This window comes from Orbicella franksi, chromosome 10, assembly GCF_964199315.1.
Source record: "Orbicella franksi chromosome 10, jaOrbFran1.1, whole genome shotgun sequence".
In the NCBI taxonomy this organism is placed as follows: Eukaryota; Metazoa; Cnidaria; class Anthozoa; order Scleractinia; family Merulinidae; genus Orbicella; species Orbicella franksi.
In genome coordinates, this window is record NC_138154.1 from 5,365,602 (window position 1) to 5,389,657 (window position 24,056).

A 24,056-nucleotide genomic window follows, 5' to 3' on the forward strand; every position below is an offset into this window, starting at 1 on the left:
GCTCTGTGCAATTCTGGTTAATGCTATTACTGGTAACAATGTTTACATTATTTCCTAGGCTTGTGATTGTGATTTAGGAAGGTATGAGGTTTGCCTTGAGCATTTCCTTCAAGTGAAAGCAAACATCGGCAGGTAATTATTAATATAAAAAGATACACTGTGATTTTGGTGGACATCCACAGATTAGTTCTCTTATTCACTGTGAAGATTTATTTGTAAGTTTAGTAAAGCACATTTTTGTGGAGAGAGGGATTTAAACCAGAGTACCCTTGTGGCAATTAGGATGAGAACCATCAATAAATTCAACCACAGAATTATGAGAACCTGTCCCTGCAAGTGTTATATTTTCTTTGTCTGCTTCATTTTGCGTGATATGAGTAAAAACCAGTAGGTTTTACTTTTGCTCTCCCTCTTTCCTGTTGTTTTTGGCTTTTGATTGATATACATGTATGGCACTGATCCTTTTACCTGTCTTAAGTATCGGTCCATATAAGAAGGATAGCACCACGCGGCAAGGAATGCAAAAAGGTGCTAACTTTTGTGCAATTTTGCTATTGTTGTACCATACTTCTGATTGGCTCAATCAATAAACTCTACCAAAACTTCAGATAGCTGTTTATACATTAATGCGTAACTGATCAACTATCTTCCTTTCAACAAAACCTGTTCTGAGTCTAAATACCACAGTAATCCTACGTGGGGAACATTGGAAAATTGGAAGCTTTTATTGTCTTTGTTTATGACTGTTGTGATTGGTTGAATGTTTTAACACAAAGGAAACTACCTTTCAAAATAGAGTTAAAATACATTTTATTTCATAAACCTTCTTTCCATCAGTTGATTCATTCTACGTATGAAAACACAACCGTTTTGATGTGGGGAAAGCGTATTGCCACAGAATAATAGAAAATGCTACAGTTCTTATCTGGATCATTACTTAAGCTTTAAAGGATTGAGAGATGACCCGACATGCCTACTTCATGAGGATTTGTCTTCTCTGTGTCTTCGTGCTTTGCATCGCAAGATGCGCAATACTGAGCAGATTCTGAAAAGTGTTGGTGTTCTGGTCAACGAAATTGGTTCTCTGCAAGAGTGTAATGATGAACTATCAAAGTATGGCCCAGAGAACTTCAAAGCAGACTGGATCACAGTAAAATTTAGACCTGTACAACAAACAGCTCCTGGTAGAAACAACATTTATTTTGCCTCATGTTCACGTCAACTGCACAGTATTACATATTATTAACCATTTATCGAAAATGAAATTTCATCTTGAGGGAGCCTTGCCTTGAGAGACTTAAGGTAATTTTAAAAATTTCAATGATTTAAAAAATGATTGACAGGCCTAGCATGACTCCCACTGTTTCGTGATAAACGGTCTTTGACCTTTAGAGTTTAGCTCTAACAAGTATGTCTTTCAGAGATTTTCCTCTCCTGTAGGAGATGAAAGGAGGGTCTCTGTATATTTCTCTAAGCAGAGGTTGATCTTGGATTAAATGCCATTTGCTCATTAAAATGCTTTTAAGATTGGGCACTGATGGATTATATTGTGTGACAAAAGGCAATAATCTCTTTTGCAATTTTGGTTTCTGTTGTAGTGCCGACTTCCTGTTTTTAAATTCGCTTTTTGCGAGGATGATTTAAAAAATGATTGACAGGCCTAGCACGACTCCCACTGTTTCATGATAAATGGTCTTTGACCTTTAGAGTTTAGCTCTAACAAGTATGTCTTTCAGAGATTTTCCTCTCCTGTAGGAGATGAAAGGAGGGTCTGTATATTTCTCTAAGCAGAGGTTGATCTTGGATTAAATGCCATTTGCTCAATAAAATGCTTTTAAGATTGGGCACTGATGGATTATATTGTGTGACAAACGGCAATAATCTCTTTTGCAATTTTGGTTTCTGTTGTAGTGCCGACTTCCTGTTTTTAAATTCGATTTCTGCGAGGACTTTGTTGACCAGTTTCTCTGGATAGCCTCAAACACGCAAATTTGATCTGAAATTTTTGATCTTTTCTTCAAAACTTGTTTTTGAAGAGTTTGTTCTCAGAAGCCTAAGTGCTTCACCTTTTATAAAACCTTTTTTCACACCTGGAGCGTGACAGGAAGAGAAATGCGTGTATTGAAATTTCTCAGTCGGCTTGAAGTGTGTGCAGATATCAAAGATTGAATCTTTGTTAAATCTCTCGCCTTTGAAGACAGTAGTGTCTAGGAAATTTATTTCTTTCTCTGATATTTCAGCCGTGAATTTAATGGTAGGATGGTGCCTGTTTGCTTCTGAAATAAACTGATCTATTTCCTCTCTGTTTGTGTTCCACAACGAGAACACGTCATCTATGTATCTCTTCCACTCAATGGGTTTTATCTTGCTTTTACCGATAATTTTAGATTCTACTGCGGACATCAAAATGTTCGCGAAAGCAACTGCCATTTTTGTCCCCATTGCGGTACCATGGGTTTGGAGATAGTTCCTTCCGTTAAAATGGAAGGAGTTCTCCTGAAGTATAAGTCTAAGCATGTTGCGGAGTGAATTTGTAGGAATGGGAGTGTTGTTCTTATAGAAGTCTTCGTATGCTATGCATACAGTGTTTATCCCTTCCTCTTGGGGAATATTGGTGTACAGGCTGGTAACATCCATTGAAACTAGAATCATATTTTGTTGGACTTTTGTCCTTTCTATAAAGTTAATGAAATCTTTGGTATCTTTGAGGTACAATTTTTGCGCTTTGGCAATAGGCTGGAGGATGTGGTCTATAAATGATGATATACGTTCTGTTGGACCTTCACAGCCCGAAATTATTGGTCTTCCAGTAAGAGTCAGTTTGTGAATCTTTGTTCGTGTGTAAAACACTGGTATGCGCGGTGGGTTAGGTGTTTGAGAAAGCCATTCTTTGGTCTTTGCGTCTATGTGACTTCCTAAATGGAGTTCATTAATTAAATCTTTGACCTTTTGTGAGGTCTCCTTCACCATTGGTGTTTCTAGGGGCATGTAGTTCTTTCTATCATCAAGTTGAGTTTGGCCCTCTGTTATCTTATCTTGTTTGTTCATAATGACCATTGTGGATCCTTTGTCTGCCTTTTTGATAACTATTTCTGTGTTAGATTTCAAATCTTTCAGTGCTATACGTTCTTGGTAAGGCAGGTTATTTCGTGGCTTAGTAATCTCGATCTCAGCGAGTTGTACTTTAATTTCTTCTAAATATGTTTCAAGTGCAACTGATGGTTGAACTGGAGGTTCCCAGTTCGATTTAACGTGGAAGGGGTGCTATTCACTATCTTTGTTGTTAAAAATGTATCGGAGACGCATTCGTCTCGCGAAATGTTTGAAGTCTAGAAGCAGTTGTTGCCTGACGTGATTCTTATCTGGAATTGGTGTTTGGATAAATTTCAGACCCCTTGATAGTAAATTTGTCTCGTGAGTTGAAATTTTGCAATTTGAGAGGTTTTTTATGTACCTCTGGTTCAACTCAGTGTTTTTTCTTCTAATGTTTAATCTCTTGTTGCTTTTACGTTCTCGGTGTTTATTGTTTACGATTTTGCGCTTTTCTTTCTCCCTCCCTTTTCCTGAACAGTCAGAAAATACACAGGGATAAGATTCACTCTTTTTATTGTCTAAAGCTTTCATCATTTCTTCCACTTTTTTGATTTTGTCTGTCAGTTCGGTGGCTAAAGCTATTACATTCTCAGTGCGAGTTGGCCTTTCTGGACGTGGCCTGTTCTTAACTAGATCAGGATTGTTCGTTTTCTTCTCTCTGGTAGTGTTCGGTCTATGCTCAACTTTACTGAGCTTGATCTTGTTGCTTTCCACGCGTCTGTAGTGGTAGCGTGTGAGCGCTCCAATAAGTTTTTGTTCTGCTTCTCTCCGGATATGCTTGATGTCACTTTTGAAGTCATCATCCGGCACTATGTTCACTCTTACGTTGTAGCGCAGATCTTTTGGGCACGTTTTCTTTGTTCTGTGTGCTTCCAGTTTCTCTATGGACGCTTTGGATTTTTCAACTTTCCTCTCCAGAGATGGGGTGCTGTAGCGATTGTTCAGGCGAAATCTTTTCTGAGGGATGTTTTCCTTCCTACCTTCTGTGTGGCGACAAATTAGCCGAATGGGAAACCCTATGGAAAATGGAGTTCCATCCAGACAATTGTGAAGTACTTAGAGTAGGGCGCAAGTGTGCTATGGTACAAAATGACTATATTCTTCATGGTAAGACATTAGCAACGGCTGACTCAGCCAAATACCTTGGAGTTACTATAGCATCAGACCTGAGATGGAACAAACACATCGACACCATCTCGAGTAAAGCTAATAGAACTCTTGGATTCCTGAAAAGGAATCTAAAGATTAACTCTACTGCACTCAAGTCCACTGCCTATAAAACATTGATCCGACCTACCCTCGAGTATGCCTGCACCGTTTGGGATCCTTACACACAGGGAAACATCTATAAGCTTGAGATGGTGCAGCGTCGGGCAGCGAGATTTGTTCTTGGCAGATACAACAACACATCCAGCGTAGGGGACATGCTATATGAGCTCGGCTGGACTTCCCTCCAAACTAGGAGACAGACACTTAGACTCTGCATGATGTATAAAATTCATAAAGGCTTGATAGCCATGGACGCACAAGAGTTCATGACTCCACTTCAAAGGAGATCATGGCACGTAAATTCAGATGCGTACAAAATTCCCCGCTCAAAGACGGACTACCACATGTACTCGTTTTTCCCGAGAACGATACGAGAGTGGAACAGCCTGGCCAATGAAACAGTAAATGCACCAAACTTGACGGCCTTCAAGAAAAGCCTGCCACCTGACCAAGGCCAAACCAAACAATGTTGACTTTGACTTTATTATTATTATTATCACTATTGCTATTATTATTATTATTTAGTTTTTATTATAGCATTTTAGCCTTATTTTAATTTGTAGTTTTTTATTTATACGCTCACTAGAATCTTCAGAATTGAAGGAGGTGAGTCGCCCAGGAAGAAGTAAGAGAAACTAAATAAATCAAGGATACTTGAAACTGAGGCAAAGTTCATAAAAAGTTATATTACAGGATTGATAGAACTAATACTGAAGCAGTATATTAATATGTAAGAATATTGACAATAATATTTAAGCATGAACAATAATCCATAACAAAGGGATTTGCACGACTTTTATAAAAGAATATTAATTTTACATTTTAAGTACGAAAAAATCAATCACTTAAGAATCTAAAGTTCCTTTTTGCACAAAAGTACATTTTCAACAGTTCAGCTGGCATTGCCTCTCCATTCTAAAATTTGAGACATCAACTGCGTTCAAAGAAAGCCCATGTCCCTGAACTCCCACTGGAACGGAGGAAGGCATTTTGCACTTCTAATGATATCTCTGACAGAGAGAATAACCCCAATACCACAGCTACCTGCTCCTACACCTGTTGTTGTCTGCTGTGGCATGTTGATACGGGGTAGAGGAAGGCAGAGTCTTGGGTGGTTCCATTGTTCCACCTTGAATCTGGAGTCCTTTGAAAGAACACTAAAACCATTCAACATGTTCTTAACAACTGGGACAGTGCTTCGGGGTGGGATGATCTTCAAGCCATCATCAAAATAGGCTGTTCTACTGACTGGATCGAGGCAGAGAAGTCCCCAATGTTGTCTATCTGGCATATGAATTGGAGTCAGGATCACATTTACTGCATCTACTGAGCAATGATTGAAGTAACCCACAACCTTTTGGCTGAAATACTGTGCACCTTGTTTTGCCCAAGATTGACTGTAACATGGGAGGTACACAACCTTACTTTGTTTCTCTTCCTTTAGAAAGGCGAGGCATGTCGTGTCAATGGCAAAACTGTTAACATAACGTTCATAAGCAAGGTTACAAAAGTCTGATACATCCATAATACTCTGTCCCTGTTGTAAAATCACATCATTAAGCCTTGCATTAATAAGTGCATCTTTGATCCCAGCAGTGTTCTGTGCCTCAGGTGTTTGGGAAAGCCAACAAATTTCTTGTCTTAAGTTTGAGGCATCCGACTCCAATGCACACATTTTCTCAAACACTTTTAGTGAAGTCAAGTTGTAACAACCCAGATCACCAATCTTAACAGCCTTATTTGGGCATGTGCACAGCAATTTCATTGCATGTTGTACAATGCTTGCTGATGGACAACCAGTAGCCAGCAAAGGGTTAAATAGTTTTGTAAAATGTTTCAAAACTGAGACATCTCCAGGTGCTATAAAGGACACTTTGGAAAAGTAGTATACTGCTGCCTCGTTGCAGGTTAGGCTATTTAATCTCCCATTCTGAAAATCTGTAAGCATGAGCTGCCTCTTTTGAACACTGCATGTGACATTGTCTTCACCATTAGTCAGTTTACAGCTGCCTTCACTGACACTGCATGGGATATCATCTTCGTCGTTAGTCTGGTTACAGCTGCCTTCACCACTGACACTGCATGAGACATCATCTTTGTCAGTAACCATGTTACAGCTGCCTTCATCACTGACACTGCATGAGACATCACCTTCATTATTAGTTAGGTTACAGCTGCCTTCACCGCTAACAGTGCACGAGATATCATCTTTGGCATTAGTCAGGTTACAGCTGCCTTCACCACTGACACTGCATGAGACATCATCTTTGTTAGTGACCAGGTTACAGCTGCCACTGGATGTACTGGCTTTGGCTGCATTGTCTTGTACTTCTAGGATGTCTGTCACATCATGAGTAATCTGGCCTGGAGAGAGTATGGAAGCTTTTGATGGTTTTGTGCATTCATACTCACAGAAGTCAGGACCAAACAGCCTAGTGAACACTGCATCCATCCCTTTGATCCATTCTTGATCTTCGTTAGACCAGTCTGGCCTCCAAGGTTTCTAACCACACCCTCTGTAATAGAATGGTTTTCCTGGTAGAGGAAAAGAAAACAAGAAATAAGAAACTCAACAGTCATAACAGTTGCATTTGAAACTTAAACTCTTACAGTTTTGGCATTTTAACCTTTTCTCTAAGTTCTTGTCTCTACCTTAAACATTTAATATTCAGCTTGTCAAGGAAAGCAGACCAGTTGGTTGCAGCCAATATACTTCTGCTTAATCCTGTATGACAGCAGGCTGCTATGAACCAGTATACATGTCGATAGCGTAAGTGCATACAAACCATGTTCAGTGCAAATGGATGTGTTTCCTTGCAGCGGTAGTAATATCTCAATGGGTTAATTATCATGAACTGTTTCAATTAAATATAATTATTTACAGTAGAACAATATACTTAATCTTACCTAGTGTATTATACTACATTAAATTTAACCTATAGTAGCCATTTTATTATTTAACAACGATATTATTATTTTTGACTTGTACAAGATACCTGATTCAAAGCAATTAATGGCTTCTCTAAATGCATATCTCATCTGAAGGAGCTTTTCAGTGTACAGGTGTGTAAGAATTTGGTCCACTGAAAAATAAAATGCATTAGTTAAATAAGATTTAACATTGCATGTGGTTATATGCAAATTACCAAATTCAGTATCTAGGTCATAAAGGGACAATCAGGTAAAAGAAGGATGTTATGTTAGTGGACAACTGTGAAGGTAGAAAAAAAAAGGAGACCAAGTTTTTCCTTTGGGCGACTTGTTTAACCTTTTATTTTTATGAAAGCTTGTTATATCTGGGCACCAAAGATTTCCTACATAGGAACCTTGGCCTCCCTGCAATTTCACTTAGAGCACAGCCTTGTCTTTCTACTCAGACAATCAGGGTGAAAGAGGCAAATTAAAAGGAAAACATAATGTAAATAATATTTTATGTAAATATCTATTGACTTAAATGTCAGAAAGACCATAAGCAAGACCCAGATAAAAACACAATGGCCTGGCACATAACTGTTAAATGAGGTTTTCAAATTGGCCACCTTTGTTGTGATATAGTAACACTAAAATTATTTTTTACTGGCCATGGTGACCAAAATGGTTGCAGCTTCGAGGGCTGGCACTTATAATGTCTAACAACTATGAACTTACATGATGAGGTGCTGTTGGATGCATCGTGCGATGTAGCTTTTGTGTAGAGTTGCCGTTGAAGCTTGTGAGCAGCTTCAAAACCTTGATTTGAAAGTTTATTCAATGACCGGTGATTGCAGAAGAGCATTGAAACATGCTCAATTGTTATGTGGCCATAATCACCAGTTCCAAGGGTTGGGCCAAACATTTCCAGAAGGAGAAACCCCCATTCTTTGCACTGAGAGAAAATTAGTAAAAGGTGCCTTATAAATAAACAGTTGAGACTTGCAATCCTTATTTTTATCCTAACTACCCGCTAAAATATATTAAAACAAACGGACAAAAGACACAAACATGAATGTTTCCGAAAAAAGGATATATTTCAACTCTTTGGCTGTACAATGTGGTGTTATGAAAAGTTGTTATGTAAATCCACAAATTGGAGAGAAATAACATCTCTTAGAAATTTGCTAGGGTTGAGTTGGACACTTTAGGGTAATAATGAACATCAAAAAAGATAGCTGGTAATGCTGTGAAAGTTACAAGCATGTACAAACCTTAACATCCAAAACATCAATGAGATGTTCCTCATCTGCAGAGAACTGGCCATCTCTAATAATAAGCACAATTTCCTTCCACTGAGAGCACACCTAGTAAGGATGAAAATAATCAAATGGTAACCCCAAAAAGGTTTCTGTGATATATTTCAGTGGTTTAAAAAGGTCCCATTCCAACTTACAGTATCTCTCAAATTCTTAAAATTGTTACCCAACTTTTAGCAATTCCATGTTACATTTGGAGAAAGCCCAACATCTCAGAGCTTATAAACACCCAGCCAAACCAGGTGAAAGAGCAACTTAGAAAGTAAACAGAAAAAGAAAACAGTTGGTGACTATACTAAAAGGCACATGGCCCCTGAACACAGCTCACCAAACCATCATGGTGATCAAAACTGTCACAGCCTGGAGTTCCCAGTTCTTCTGATAGTAATTCAAGCATGTATAATTTTTTAAACCAAGCTAAAGAGTGCATGATGTACAATGTGTGAGCATCTGTAACACAGAGAAATTAAACCCAAGGCAATCCTACTTTAAAATAGGAAACTTATTATTAAATTACAAGGACAATATATGGTACAATGCTTTTTATGTCAGAACCTTAAAGTGGCCCTTATAAAGTCAACCTCGCCATCCAATAGCTGTATGCTCAGTGCCAACAAGGTAGTTTAAGCTTGGCTTATAATAAATTATCAGATTTTTGAGGAATTGATTAAACCCACCTTCACTAAAACTTCCACTGTTAGCATGGCTGCATATGAACTAAGAGCATGGTTGTGATAGCTAACTTTCTCCTTCCCCCTGTTATGCTTGTCTTTTGGCATTTTGTCCTGAGCTTGGTACACAACAGGTTGAAATTGAGAATGAATTACTTTAAATTCATTCTCAATTTCAACCTGCTTTTCTTTCCACCATTCCAGCCTGTAGTGTACACTAAGTTCCAGAATCCTCAGAGTACATTTTCAATGTTTTAATAGAGAAACTTTATTTATTTGACAAAATAATGACAAGCATTATTTGAACACAAGTAAACTTGCACTGACATGTCTTAAATTGAATTTACCTCTTAATTAGCACCATAATAATAGTCAAATAATATATTATGCAACTCTTACAGTACAGTCACAAGATGTATTAGTCCAAGTAAACAACAGATTTCACTCAGTTATACAAGCTCTGACAATACACAATTCTTCAAAAAGAGACATGTGGTACACTTTCAAAATACATTATTTACATTGTATATTTTACTTTTTTAAAAACATTTGACTTCATTACCTGAATCTTTTAACTGAATCTCTTCCAACTTTGTTCCAAAATCCCGGATAAAAATACCACTGTCTAGCATTTCCTTGAAATACTATATCAATGGGAATAAATTACCAGACAATTTTGTGAATTGAGCACAGTTGAATGTGACATAAATCATAAGAGTGAAGGGTGGTGTTTCGTGAACCATTAATAGCACCATAACTGCCTTAAAATCATAATAGAATAAATCAAAAAAATATTAATGTTCAGGAACTGTACTAACCTTTTGACGTGCCTCACAGAATGTTATCTTGTTTAGAATACATAGCTTTGCCGCTTCAGGGTCATCATAGTGGGCTATCATTTTGTCTGTAGGCAATGACTTTTCCACAATTTCCTCAAGGGATGAAAGAATTTTTCTCTGAGTGCTGCCTAATGGAATAAAACACATTGAAGGTTAGAATAACTTTAATCACATAAAAGAGGTAAAATACATTCATATGTATTAGACATGAATAAAATTAACATTCATATAGTTAATTTGAAATGACAACGTAAACTATTAGATAAAAACAAAACAAAACACATCTATCACGCAGTCAGGAAAATCATTAGCAATTGAATAAAGCTAGTAATAATAATACTGTCGTTAAAAATTATCTTTGTGTCTATGGTGAAGTTTCATGAAATTTATATGATTATAAACAGCTGCTGATGATAAGCTTATTAACCTAAAAATAAATTGGTCTAGCCTGAGAATGAAGCAACAGAAATGCTGTGTCTCCCAGCAGCAGTTTGTTGCCCCTGCTTAAGTTTAACAGAGATTCTATCCCCCTTAAAATTTGAGGGGCCATATTGGGAAAGTTCCTCATTGCACTCTTGCAGGGAGCCAATCTTGTGAGTGAGCAGGCCAGTACTTTTCAATAGCTGCTCTGTATTTCGCATCTCACAATGCAGAGCACAGAGACTCATTGAAGATAAATCTTCATCAAGAAGGCATGTGAGATCATCTCGTAGACCAGTGAATCTATATTTGACAGTTTAAGAAAGGGAAAATAGCACACATTAGGACTTTTGTACATGATTTTAACTCACTAATAAACTTACTTTAAAAACAGGTTTTACTATAAACTATGAAACTGCAGAACTAGTAAGAGTAGACAGCCACTTTTTTTCCATTTTCCACCTGGGCTGCACTGAATATGGCACTTTTCCACAAAATACTACCAGTTTCAACTCCAGAGCAAACTGTAAGGAGAAAACTAAAAGACCTAACTTCAATGTGTTTTTTGTTTTTGTTTGTTTTTTTTAAGCATGTCTTCCATACCCGCCAATGTTTGCCTTTATTTGCTGGAAATGTTCCAAGCAGACTTCATGTGGTCCTAAGTCACAGTCGCAGGCCTACACAAAAAGATGGAGAAAATAACAGTTATTACATTAGTGAATAGTGGGACAAACATCCTTTCAATTTTGCTCAATGAAGAGGCTAGTCCTTTTATCACCCGCTGTGTTTGATACTTAAAAGTCCTTCTTGCCTTGCTTGTTCAGTCAGTAATCACCAAGAAATAATGATGAATAGGGCTAGGAACAGCTAACTTCCCTTTCAGCCCATGACCTAATATCTCACTTAATTACTTTAGAATCTCACATTTCTTTTAAAACCTTACTCTTAAAACTGTACAGAACAGACAGCACTCCACATTCAGGCCTTGCCCCCCAAGCATGAACTTTTCATCATTGATTGTTGAACAAGTCAAAACCAGACCATGTGCATTTGACAACTCCGGTTTAATACCAAATATGGACATTACAAAGCAATGCGGACAGTAACGTAATCCGAGTAATCTTGGCTATCATAACATCTTCCCCTTTTACAAAAAAAAATGTCTGAGTATAACCTACGAAGTAGACCACTAGTGGGTTGCAAAAAAAAATAAAAATAAAAGCAAAGAAATAAAATAAAAAAATGTAAACAAAGTTCTCAAAACAGTTTCTCAGAGTACATACATACATACTTTATTGACTTTCCCTTTAGAGGCTTTTCAAAGACTATACAATAATAATTTAAAACTACTTAAAAACTCTAAGATTCATTAAGATTAATTAACTAGAATTAGGAATCTATAAAATCCTTAATAAGTTTACGTTTAAGATAAAACTTAAAAGCAGATACTTTCTCGAGAGTTTTTAGAGAGCTATCCATGGAGTTCCAGATACTGACTGTTCTGTAGTAGAACGTTCTCTGACCACTGGCAGACTTAAAAAGAGGAATGTTCAGCATTTGTGAACTTCTTGTGGCACGTCCGCTTATTTCTCCTCGCTTACTGAACTGGGAAGACAGATACTCCGGCACGCGAGATGTTAGACATTTGTAGGCCATGATAGCGCTCCTGAAATATAACTGAGTCGTGACTGGTAGCCATTTAAGTTCTTTTAAAACTGGTGTGATGTGATCATATTTGTGTGTACTGGTCACAATTCGAGCGGCAAAGTTCTGAATACCTTGTAATTTATTTATATTACTTTTTGATGTATTCGCCCACACGTTCGAACAATAAAAAAGTTTACTAAAAACTAAAGTATTTATAATAGTTAGTAGGGTGCATTTATCAAAAACATGCTTTGTGCGGCTTATTTGACCGAGACAAGACATACAGGAGGAGACAGTTTTGGTAATGTGTTCGTCATAGGTCAGGTTCTTGTCCAAAATCACCCCAAGATCTTTAGCGGTGTGCTCCGGTAGAGTTCTCTTCCCATGAAGGTGAGGCTGGGAGTGTCCAGTCTGGAATCCATTTGCCTGCTGCCAAACACCATGAGTTTAGTTTTGCTTGGGTTCAACAATAAATGGTTGTTGGAACACCATTGGCCTATTCTATGCAAATCAACTCTTAAGTCAGCAAAGGCGTTTACAGTATCTTTCATTTTGAAGGATATAACTAGCTTAGTGTCGTCCACGTAGCTCTGGACGCTGCAATTCTGTGGTGCTGAAGAAAGATCATTTGTGTAAATGCTAAATAAAAGTGGTCCCAGTATACTTCCCTGCGGAACGCCACAGACTATGGGCAAGGGCTCTGACAATGTTGAATGGATTCGAACCACTTGTCGTCTATCATTAAGGTAGCTACCAAACCACTGGATAACTGGGTCTGAGGCGCCTACATCTCGCAACTTCAAAATTAGGGTTTCATGGTTGACGCTGTCGAATGCCTTACTCATGTCTAAGAGCACTACCGAAGTCAACATCTTCTGGTCTATCGCTTTAAGAATAGTGTCGGTTGTTTCTATGACAGATGTTTCGGTTGAGTGCCATTTTTTGTTGCCGCTTTGGGTCTTTGTTAACCTGTCGTTTAAATGCAAGTAAGAAGTGAATTGATTATGTACGACCTTTTCACACACTTTTGATAAAACTGGTAGAAGAGACACAGACACACAGTTCAGTTAACAAAGTCCTTGAATCTTTCCAGTGGTTTCACTACTCTGGTACGGGTGCACTTCACGGGCGTCGCAGGCACGTGATCAGTAGAGATATCAGGCACAGGATCCGAAGAGGCAACAGGCACTTGATCCGTTGAGGTGCGGGGTGCTGGATCAGGTAAGTTTGAGCTGTCTTCTTTTTGATCAGGTGGAGCAGCAACAAATTGTTCTTTGGCAACTTCTGGTGACACTTTTGAAGCAATACTTGATGCTGACTGTTCCTTAGGCTTGAGAAACTGTCTGTTTCGACGAATAGTTTCACTCCCAGTCTTCACTCAATAGGATCTGTCTGATAGCTGTTCAACAAGGGTTCCAGCTTGCCAAGGCTTTCCCTTTTGAAGAGGTGCTACTCTAACCTCTTGACCAACTTCTAGTAGTGGTAGTGGGTGTGCCGTCCGATCATGATAACTCTTCGCTTTCTGCCTTTTCAACTCGATTTCTTTTCAACACCTTCAACAACGTGAGGGCGAAGCAAGGTTGAGGCAGTTGGCATGAGTGTCTTTGTTCTTCGAGACATGAGTCTCTGTGCTGGACTTGATCCAATGGTTTCAACAGGTGTGTTTCTGTATTCTAACAAGGCAAGCCATGGATCTCTTCCATCCCGGAGGGCCTTCTTGAACAAGTTCTTCGTGACTTTACCTGCAGACTCTGCTTTGCCGTTAGATGTGTGATGATGGGGAGATGACGTCACATGCTTAAACTCCCACTCTTCTGCAAATCGTCTGAACTCATGACTCACAAGCTGCGATCCATTGTCAGACACAAGGACGTCTGGAATTCCGTGTCTGCTGAACTGTTCCTTTAAGAATTGTATGATGGTTAAGGAGGTCGTGTCAGCTATCTCTTGGACTTCTACAAAGTCTGAGTAATAGTCTACTAAAATGACATACTCTTTCTTATGAAGAGTGAACAGGTCAATGGCTACACGGCTCCAAGGACGATCTGGAACTTTTGAAGTCTGCATGGGCTCTTTGTGGTTCTTTGGCTGAAATTCTGCACACACAGAACACTGCAAGACGACTTCCTTGATCTCACTGCTCATTCCAGGCCAGAAAACTGAATCTCGCGCCTTTCTCGAACATGACTCGATGCCAAGGTGACTGGCGTGACTTCTTGCTATGATCTCTGGTCTGATCACCTGGGGAATGATGATACGCTGACATTTGAACAAGATGCCATTATGTAGAGAAATTTCATCACGATAGTTCCAGTATTCTCTGATTGGAATAGGTACCTGGCTTTTCTGTTCTGGCCATCCTACCAAAACAGTAGTCTTCAAGGTTTGGAGAACTGTGTCCTGTTCTGTCACTTTCTGCAACTGAGCTAGCCTTTCGCCGGACACTTAGTGAGTCCAAGGGGTTTAAGGATTCAATCTCCAGTGCAAAGGCTTGGAACTCCTTGTTTTCCTCTCCTACGCTGGCAAGGTAGGCCCTTGACAGATGGTCCGCTATGTACATCTTCGAACCTGGTTTGTATGTGACATCCAGATGGAACTGTTGTAGGCAGAGTAGCATCCTTTGCAATCTGCATGGCGCTGCTAACACGGATTTCTTGAAGATTGCTTGGAGAGGTTTGTGGTCGGACTGTACTGTGATCTTTTCTCGTTGAGAGAGGTACTGGCTGAACCTCTGACAGGCAAACACTATCACAAGACACTCCTTTTCTATTTGGGCATACCTTCTCTCTGTAGGTGAGAGTGTTTTTGAAGCAAAACCTACAGGTTGGCCGTTCTGAAGAAGGACTGCGCCTAATCCTTTTTCGCTTGCATCACATTGAAGGGTGACTTCAGCATTGCAATCAAAATATTTGAGGACAGGGTGGTTGACCACCAGCTTCTTCGCTTCCTGAAAGGCTGTGTCATGCTGTTTAGCCCATGTGAATTTAGCATTCTTTGCAGTTAAGTCCCTTAGAGGCTGTGCTACATCTGCAAGTTGAGGCAGAAATCTTGAAAGATAGTTGACGAACCCAAGTAGACTTAACACTTGTTGCTTGCATGTTGGCTTGGGTATTTCTTCTACAGCCTTAACTTTTGCCGGATCTGGTTTTAGTCCATCCTTACTGATATGTCCCATAAACTTCACTTCAGATTTCTTCAGCTCCATCTTCCTGCTGTTCAGGCGAAGATTGACTTTACGTGCTCTTTCTAGTAGCTTGAGAAGATTCTCATCGTGATTGTGGACTGCTTGCTCTTGTGTCTCACCAAAACCCATGACGATGATGCCATCTCTTATCACTGCTACACCTTCCAAGTCGCCCAGTTTCTCCTGTAGGTTCCTCTCGAATTCTTCTGGGGCAAGGCTCACGCCAAAGGGCATTCGAAGATAGTGATAGCGACCAAAGGGCGTCCAGAACGTTGTCAATTTGCTGCTGGAACAAGTCAAAACCAGACCATGTGCATTTGACAACTCCAGTTTAATACCAAATATGGACATTACAAAGCAATGCAGACAATAACATAATCCGAGTAATCTTGGCTATCATAACATCTTCCCCTTTTACAAAAAAAATGTCTGGAGGTGTGCTGTACTGGTACTGCTGAGAGATCCACTACGAAACTGCTGGTACCAATGTGTCCCAGTCCTTTGAAGACTTCTTGATAATCTTGCAAGATACTCTGTGCTGTTAGGGGGGCTTGTTTCACATCTAAGGATAAGACTTCAGCTTGTGATCCCAACTTGAGAAGTCCCAACTTGAGAAGTCACAACTGTTGGCAAGTATCGGCAGACAGTAAAGGCTTGTTAGTACCACCAACAACTTGAAACTTGAAAACTTGAGCCTGTCCACCATGTATGACTCGAAGATTAACTTCTCCAAGGGTCTTCATCAGAGAGCCATCAAATAATGTCAGCTTTGTTTTGCTGCTTTCCAATTGGGGGTTGCCCTCCTGTTTGATGATCGACAGGTCTCTGTAACTGAGTACATTACAGGTTGCACCTGTGTCGAGCTGGCATTTGAGCTTGGTTTCATGCTTGTTGTATTCACAATAGAAGCTGAGTGTGGCGAACCATCGATTACCACAGGATTCAATAGATGAAACATCTTCCACTTTGAGAACTGATTCCTCTGAATCTGAGCTTTCATGACTTTCTTGGACGAGATTGACCTCACGTTTCTTCTTAGCCATACACACACTAGCGAAGTGGTGCCATTTCTGACAGTAAGCGCAACGTTTATTGTACGCCGGGCATTCGTTTCACTTGTGTTGGGTGCCACAGTTTTTGCACTTTCTGTTTCCAGGGTCTGCTTTCTGTTTCTTTTTATTGGGGAAACGATTCTTTCTGGATTTGAAATTGTCATTTGACTGCTTCTTAAAATTCTTGCTCTTCTCTTTTCCTACGAGATTCACTTCTTCTTTTGGCGGGGCCATGGTGTCGGATTTCGTAGCTTCTAATTGTTTGCTGGTTATTTTGTTAGAACGCGCAATGTCAACTGCTTTGTCGAGCATGAGTGACTTCTCCCGAAGCTTTCCTTTTGCTCCCTGTCGTTTAGGCCAATGACCAACTTGTCACGGATTAACTCATCAGTGAGCGTTCCAAATTTGCAAGACGATGCAAGTTTACGAAGGCGAGTGACGTAACTGTCAACTGACTCTCCTTGATTTTGCTCAAGAATTGAAAACATACCGTTCATAAACTACGTTGCGATGCGGTTTGAAATAGTTCTCTAACGCGGTAATGCATGCTTCCACATTATTCCTGTCCTCGGCCGAGATATTGAGATTCAGGAATGTTTGAAGGCAATCTTTTCCCATCATGGAGCGAAACGACGCCAATCGTATTCTGGAGCTTTGTTTATCGAGACCGGTCGCGACTTCATAATCTTCCCATTGTTGACGGAAGAACTCCCAGTTAGCTACCAGGTTTCCTTTACAAACCATAGGTGCAGGGATCCGAAAATTGTAAGGAACATACGAGTAAACAGCGGAAGCAGGTGGCGACGCGCCTTCATCTTCGTGATCCGACACGTTGTGTTTGATCAGTGCTCGATTTGTGGAGCAAAATCGGCATTTCCTCGGATGTGACTAACGACAACTATTTCGGAGTGCTTCTCCTCGTCAGCGATGAAGTTGTACTGCTATCTGTCGGTGTATTTCCTACGAAAAATGTCCTTTTACTTCTGACACCATGTTGAACAAGTCAAAACCAGACCATGTGCATTTGACAACTCCGGTTTAATACCAAATATGGACATTACAAAGCAATGCGGACAATGACATAATCCAAGTAATCTTGGCTATCATAACATTGATCTTGAACCAAAGCAACAGAAGGCCTTTGTAATCAAGTGTCACTGCAAGCATAATATAAGATGTAACTGCATGAAATTATTCCAACCGGCTACGAAATTGCACAGCACATCTAAAATCAGTTTACATTAATGAGTTCACAATGCTGTGATTATCAAAATGAATATCCTCTAGCTTAAAAATATTTTTCCTCTTAGTAGTTACAGTATGTCTTGACAGATAAGTAAAACTCACAGAACCATGGGCGGACCACCTGGTGTTTCTGTTGCAATTTTGTTTTGCACTTCGGAGTGACATTATGAACACAAACATCTGCCACCTAAAAATTGCCTTAGCCTTTATTGGATGGTACAATGCAGTCATTAGGACCAACAGAAAACACTATATAACATCTAGACTCACAGAAATCACGGGCGTGCTACCTAGTGTTTCTGTTGCATTTCGCACTGAGGAGTTCTAGACTTCCCTAGAGTATGAACATTGGTCAATTCCAACAAGTTGAAGGCCTTCTCCACATGGTATATGGAATAAATTCCTCATCTGTGATCTTGGCCATAAGCCTGAAGCTATACTGGCTTTGAACTGGAGTCACTGCATAATGGAAACACAACTTAAGGAAGATCACAATGTAATGCTATAAATGCTTCCTAGAGCAAACCTTCTACATACCTGATTGTTACATATGGAGTAATTCACTGAAGAAAGCCAACTACTTCACAATGCCATGATATCAAAGAACTCACAGACTCACAGGCGTGCCACCTGGTGTTCCTGCTGCAATATATGCACTTCGGAGTTTAAGATATCATGGCATTATTAGAGAGGTGCATCCATTCTATATACCTTTTGTTCTGTGCAAAATGCTCCTCTTAAGAATGGAATCTGGCACACAGATTTAAATTAATGATTACCCTTGAAACTTACCCGGTAGTGCTTTCCATCCACGTAAATTCCATTTCTCTTGATTTCATCTTTTTGCTTGTTTAAGGTGACAACAATTCTTTTAAGCTCCTCCCTTTACAAAACAGGATGTACATGTAAGAATGAGTTTAATTTAGGCTAGAGTTATTTCCAAAGTAATTTTACAGAAAATTAGAAGGTTTCCATTTGTGTGATGGTAAATATCAATTGAAATTGCAAAACATGTAAGTAGTTTGGCCTGACTTTGGGGAGGACTTTCAATAGTTAATAATAAAACTGACCTTTTCTCTCTGCAATTGGCTATAGAAATGGGCATGACTGACTTTGCACTCTGAGCTGAATGACACCCATCATCCAAGGGAACAACACCAAATGTCAGCTGGTCTTTCCCTAAAAACATGAAATTATTACCTTATTGTATACATGTATCAATATCAATACATTGCAAGTGCTGAATATTTGCCCTTAAACTCCCAGGTCAATAATTATGGAGAGAGAAAATGTTGTTCTAACTTTGAATGAGATACTATGGTGACTGTTAAAACAAATAAATATTAAAGTTTCTCTTTGCACTAGCTTTTCATTGGGAGGTCATAAGTTCCTATGGTTTGAGTTCTCTCCAAATGAAAGCTTCTAGATCTTTCCTTTAACCTCTCTCAATGTGCTATACTCTTACTAATATTTTTGCCTGATCCACTTTTATGAAAACAATAGTTTGTTTTCTTGTTTTCTCTTATGGCAAGTGGCCAAGTATTTACACTCTGATATTAATCCATTGCCATCAATATTATAAATTGCCTACTATACTATGCTTCATTATCCTTGGTACATCTCTCATACAGCTCTTAGAAAGTGTTCCTTGGAGAATAGCACAATATTTCACTGATATTGATAGATCCCTCTCTCTTTGCATTTGATGCTTATATCAATGTAGATCTCTTCATTTGAATACCAGAATGAGCTCAATCAAACTGTGCTGGCAGCCGGCAATTTGGCCGCCTACTTCAAATACAAGGTCTCTAGTAGTTACAATTGTAAGCAAAAGAATTGAAGAGATAAAAATCAACATTCAACAAATGTATCTTGCACACTGAGTAGAGGGCCTCCTGGGGACTAGCAAAGCCTTGAACATTACGTGGGAAAATGAGCAGCATGAAAGGTAAGCAGTCTATGCTCTTGCAGTTACAAACAAGATGGCAAACAAGCTTGTATAGATGATTCATCTGCCACACCAAAAATTTCTCAATTCTTCCGTAAGGTATCGGGCATGTAGATTTATAAACCTATAGTTTTGTATCTGTACAATGTATTGCTCAAAGGATTTGAATAATTTGATTAAAATCTTCGACCTCCTTGTTTGAAGGCCCTCAGCCTCTATTGCCTATTGCTCAAGCCACCTTGCCTACTACTCAAAAACATTTTGACTGGGCTGCAGAATTGTCCAAAAACACTAAAGCCACCACATATCCTTGAGCTATACTACATGTAGTTTGTAGCCACTGTTGGAGTGAAAATGTTTAATAAGCCACTGGATACTTACCAAAGAAAGGGCGCCCATCACACTTCAAATTCAAGACCACTTCAGAAGAAACAAAACCATGCAGCCACATTTCTCTGATGGCCCAAGTGACAATATTAGGAAGACTCACTTCATACCCTGGTACATCAGGTGGAAGCTTCCGAAGACCAACCAATCTTCTAGTCACTTTAAACTGCTCTTGTTTTAATGCCACAATGTTGTTTTTGGTCCGGAATATGGGCTCATCAGCTTTCTTCTTTAAAAAAAATATAATAATAAAGCAAATATATCTAAGTATTAAATTGTGATCATTAAATAAAGCAAGATATTACATGTAATAAATACGTACTGAATTTCTAATTTCTAAGAATGGGTTTTTTGAACAATAAACTAGGCTAGAGCTAAGTACTGCAATGACTACATAAAGTAATGAAGTAAAAAGGAGAATGATTGGAATTCTTGTCTTAAAATGAGCTACATGTAAGTTCACTAAAAGCAGTAAAAGGTACTGCACACAGTGGCAGATCTGGACCTTGTGGTAAGGATGTTGCCGTTGGGAAACTGCTCATCCAGATCCAGAGATGAATATCAACTATTTATATAACAAGCTTCTGATAAGAATTAAGGACATGATCCTGCAACATGAATTTCCTTGATATTTTAACATAATTTCCTTTCTCCACTTTTCAAATTGAGCAATTTTGGCCACAGGGGTAACAACATTAACAATGTAGAATGTAACTTAAGCCATAACTTACCCCTGTTCTTCCAAGTTTTGTCAAATTGGTGAAGTCTTCCCAGCCTTTATCTGAGATTCTGGATTTCAGCTTAAACACAATACCAACACCCAATCAGGAACGCACATGCATTGGGCCCTTGCAGTTAGGGTCTCTTCTGAGAGCAACTTCGCAAATGCTACACGTGGTCCCTTCTCTTTTACCATTATGTCAAAAGCAGAACGTACTGCTTCTTGTGCTTTGGCAGTGTCTTTCCCTCCATTGACACAACACTCTCCCAGGATGGATCCCAGTGATTCTCCTTTGGCATAACATACCCTGTCTAATTGGTTAACAATTGACCTAGTTCTTTCCCGGATTTTTTGTCGTTTAGTTTTCGGTGAGAGGTCTTCATCAACTTTTGAGCTCTGATATCCTTCTTTTTCTCACTCCTTTTAATCGCTTGGTTGTTTCCTGCCTTGGAGACAATTGATTTGGAATATTCTTCTCCATGTTGGATTTTGGCGGGAGAGCGCAAAGTTTTGGCAGGCTCGGAGTTGCCAGCAGAGTGGGGAGATGATCTTCGACATCTTTGTTCTTGAAAGACTTTAGCTTTTCATGCAAACTTAAAATCTCTTGAGAAGCTGAGGATAACTGGTTTTTGATGGCTAAAACATGTGATTTCAGCCTAATCAGTTCAGGAGTGCATTCCCTCGAGCTTTCAAGGTCTAAATCAAAGGCCTTTGCGTTCAGCAGCGATACCACTGATTCAAAATATTGGGATTTAATAAATGGGCAATCTTCTAATGTTTTTAACCGAAGAATACCGAGGATAAGACCAAGGGCGATTGCCACATGCACCTTGTCACTCCGCAGTCCTTTGCTGTGAAACCATTTGCTGGAGGCGGGAACTCCATCCTTCCCACATAAATCTTCAAACAACACTAGAGCATATTCCCCGTGAAAAAGCTTTGCTGTAGCCGAGGAGCAAAACATGGATGGCTTTGTACAACATAAAATTGAGTTCAAGGCAAACCAAGTCTTCTTAGGGTTCAAACTGGCAGAGAAGACTCTGTACACCGTAATCTCAGATTTATCGATCTTTGCAATTCCGTCGCTACTGCTCGCCATATTGACAAGGACAGAATGAAAGAAACTTGAATAGCAAATGCACATATACATTTTCAAATCTGGCGCTTCCCAGTCAGAGAAATTCCATATAAAGCATAATTCACCTGCTGCGTTGGTTAAATTTTCTCCAAGCGCCATCTTGCTTTGTAAATGTACTACTGCAGCTCAATCAACGTAGGTGTAATAACAAATCCAGATTCCTTCTCGAGCTTGCTTGCCTTTCCGTGTTCTCGCGTGCACGAATTATCCGTTTCCCTTCCTTCGAGCGTCTGTTGCTCAGGCTACGGTGAGGGTCAAGAGTCACGGTAAAGAATGAGTTGCATGTAATGGTTATTTTTTGCGTGGCCTATGTGAGGCCGTACTCTCCCCTAAGCGGAGCCAAGTTTTCTCTGCCTAGGGGAGGGTACGTCTACATGTAGTCATTGAAGGCCAGGTTGCATTTGTTAGCACTAGTGTGGTTGAATCGTGGAAAGCCTTACTTGGGATGCAATCCTATTGTTCATCGTTGTTGTCTGGAGTTAAGTTAAATAATAGGTCAATTAATTATAAGAGAACATTCTCTCTTATTTTCCCTGCAAACTGGCAGACAAAATGCAACAAACAAAACCAAAGCAGCCGTCCAAACAGTGTCTGCAGCGTAGTGGACAACAGACAAACAGGATAATCTTGGCTTAACTTTTGTATTAGCATCGGCGAACTGCACGATCACTACCCACTAGTGTTTATTATTATTATTATTATTAAGTACAAAAAAGTACAACCCTTGAACTTCGACAAATTTCCTGTGACATTGAGTCGAATTACAAACTACCCATTTCCGAAGACTGACACATTTCTCAAATGTCAGGGGAGCTGTTTTCAATCCCGCTATGTCTGAACCAGATAAACCGCTAAAATCGAAAGTGGATAGGTATTTTTCTCGCCCACATTATAGGGAAGAGAAAAAAAAACAGAAAAGTGAGTGGAAATGAAGGCAGAAAGAGAAAAATTAAAGCAGAAGCGAGCAGAGAGACAAAGAGACATGCACGTGGCAAGGAGGCGAAACGCGATGTTAAGGATGTCAGTTTTGCCCAACGCAACTTCCCCAGTGAGAGAGACGAAGAAGCCACGCTGAACAGTGTACTGATAGATTTTGGCGATAAAGGTGAAAGCAGAGCAGCACTACAAGTCGACAAAAATGGAGAGGCAGAGAAGGCTGAAAAGGCAGGGGAGAAGGAAGAGCGCCGGAGGGGCAAAGTACGAGACCTTGAACGCAGCAGAGGGCGGCAAATGTTAGCGTTATCACTTAAAAGGAAGAGGCCGGAATTTTCAACTAAACTAGATGAACAGCCCCGCGTTTTCAGCAAATCGGCCAGAGTTGGAATGTCCACACGGCCTACAATTACGACCCCTGATCAGAAAAACCTGCCAGTTCTGATGAACCGATAGGCTCCGGGACATTTGGAACTGTCTATTTGGCAGAATACAAAGGCATGAAAACGGCAGTCAAGGAGATCAAGAAAAGTAAGGACTCGCCCAAAGAAACTGAACGGTGTAGACGCGAGGTTCTGCACGAGGCTCAAATTCTTCAAAGTCTCGGCGACCACCCAAATCTCCCATTTCTTTTTGGTGTTAGTACAAAAATGGAGCCATTCTACCTCGTTCTTCAATTTCATGGCAATGGCGGAAAAAGTGCCACTCTCCATGAGGCTTTGAAGAAAAGGCTGCTAAAAAAAATTCAACAGCCCGTGTTTTTTATGAAATTGCGGAAATGCTCAAATATGCACAACAAGAGTTTCTTGCATAACGATTTGAAGACAAACAATGTGCTGATGCATCAGCGAAACTCAGGGGAACTTCATCCAATCTTAATCGATTTTGGCAAAAGTCGAGCCATAGCCAAAGCAAAGGGATATTGGAGAAGTGATTTCGATTACCTTGCGCCGGAAGTGAAAGCGGGCAAAAAGGAAAGTACGCAAAGTGACATTTTTTCTTTTGGCAAAATGCTTGAAGCAGCCATTCGTGGGAGAAGTTTTCTTCCGACGTTTTCGGAACTAATCGCTAGCACTACTGCAGTGGATGCCTCAAAAAGGCCATCGATTAGTGAGGTTGCTAACGAACTAAGTTTTATAAATGAATATTATGGTTACCTAGATAAGAACTTAGTGAGAGGAACTATCACCAAGGCTTGTTGGGAGTAATTGTTCTGTTTACTGTTTTTGTTAATTTGTAAATCAAATAGGCGACAACTAAAATTTAATCCAAAAGAAAAG

At 39.6% G+C, this 24,056-nt stretch overlaps 5 protein-coding genes and 1 pseudogene across 7 annotated transcripts; 1 reads left to right on the top strand and 5 right to left on the bottom strand.

Moving 5' to 3' along the window:
* Nucleotides 1-1,977: 1,977 nt before the first annotated feature.
* LOC145501489 (uncharacterized) lies at nucleotides 1,978-3,057 on the bottom strand. Its single transcript, XM_081480956.1, has one exon. It carries the CDS (start codon nucleotides 3,055-3,057, stop codon nucleotides 1,978-1,980), a length of 1,080 nt encoding a protein of 359 aa, XP_081337082.1.
* Nucleotides 3,058-4,013: 956 nt separating this feature from the next.
* Nucleotides 4,014-4,835, top strand: LOC145501490 (uncharacterized). The gene has a single exon (XM_081480957.1). It carries the CDS (start codon nucleotides 4,014-4,016, stop codon nucleotides 4,833-4,835), a length of 822 nt encoding a protein of 273 aa, XP_081337083.1.
* A 456-nt stretch (nucleotides 4,836-5,291) lies between these two features.
* Nucleotides 5,292-9,485, bottom strand: LOC145499653 (uncharacterized; annotated as a pseudogene). Its single transcript, XR_014050968.1, has 6 exons — nucleotides 9,269-9,485; nucleotides 8,547-8,639; nucleotides 8,011-8,227; nucleotides 7,359-7,445; nucleotides 6,470-6,897; nucleotides 5,292-6,412 (listed from the first exon to the last, which is right to left on the bottom strand). The product of XR_014050968.1 is annotated as an uncharacterized LOC145499653 (transcript).
* A 179-nt stretch (nucleotides 9,486-9,664) lies between these two features.
* Nucleotides 9,665-10,249, bottom strand: LOC145499656 (uncharacterized). The gene is made up of 2 exons (XM_081479171.1): nucleotides 10,081-10,249; nucleotides 9,665-9,906 (listed from the first exon to the last, which is right to left on the bottom strand). The coding sequence occupies exons 1-2, from the start codon at nucleotides 10,246-10,248 to the stop codon at nucleotides 9,802-9,804; spliced, it is 273 nt and encodes a 90-aa protein (XP_081335297.1). The 5' UTR covers nucleotide 10,249; the 3' UTR covers nucleotides 9,665-9,801.
* Nucleotides 10,250-10,494: 245 nt separating this feature from the next.
* LOC145499654 (uncharacterized) lies at nucleotides 10,495-11,789 on the bottom strand. The gene is made up of 3 exons (XM_081479168.1): nucleotides 11,465-11,789; nucleotides 11,125-11,198; nucleotides 10,495-10,824 (listed from the first exon to the last, which is right to left on the bottom strand). The coding sequence occupies exons 1-3, from the start codon at nucleotides 11,603-11,605 to the stop codon at nucleotides 10,545-10,547; spliced, it is 495 nt and encodes a 164-aa protein (XP_081335294.1). The 5' UTR covers nucleotides 11,606-11,789; the 3' UTR covers nucleotides 10,495-10,544.
* A 4,237-nt stretch (nucleotides 11,790-16,026) lies between these two features.
* LOC145499655 (uncharacterized) lies at nucleotides 16,027-23,210 on the bottom strand. Of its 2 annotated transcripts, none has more exons than XM_081479169.1 (5): nucleotides 20,716-23,210; nucleotides 19,979-20,213; nucleotides 18,720-18,828; nucleotides 18,429-18,532; nucleotides 16,027-17,561 (listed from the first exon to the last, which is right to left on the bottom strand). In XM_081479169.1, the coding sequence occupies exons 2-5, from the start codon at nucleotides 20,046-20,048 to the stop codon at nucleotides 17,443-17,445; spliced, it is 402 nt and encodes a 133-aa protein (XP_081335295.1). In that variant the 5' UTR covers nucleotides 20,049-20,213; nucleotides 20,716-23,210; the 3' UTR covers nucleotides 16,027-17,442. The 2 variants fall into 2 exon arrangements, with proteins under 2 accessions (XP_081335295.1, XP_081335296.1); XM_081479170.1 differs by having other exon boundaries at nucleotides 17,483-18,108.
* Between the last annotated feature and the right edge of the window lie 846 nt (nucleotides 23,211-24,056).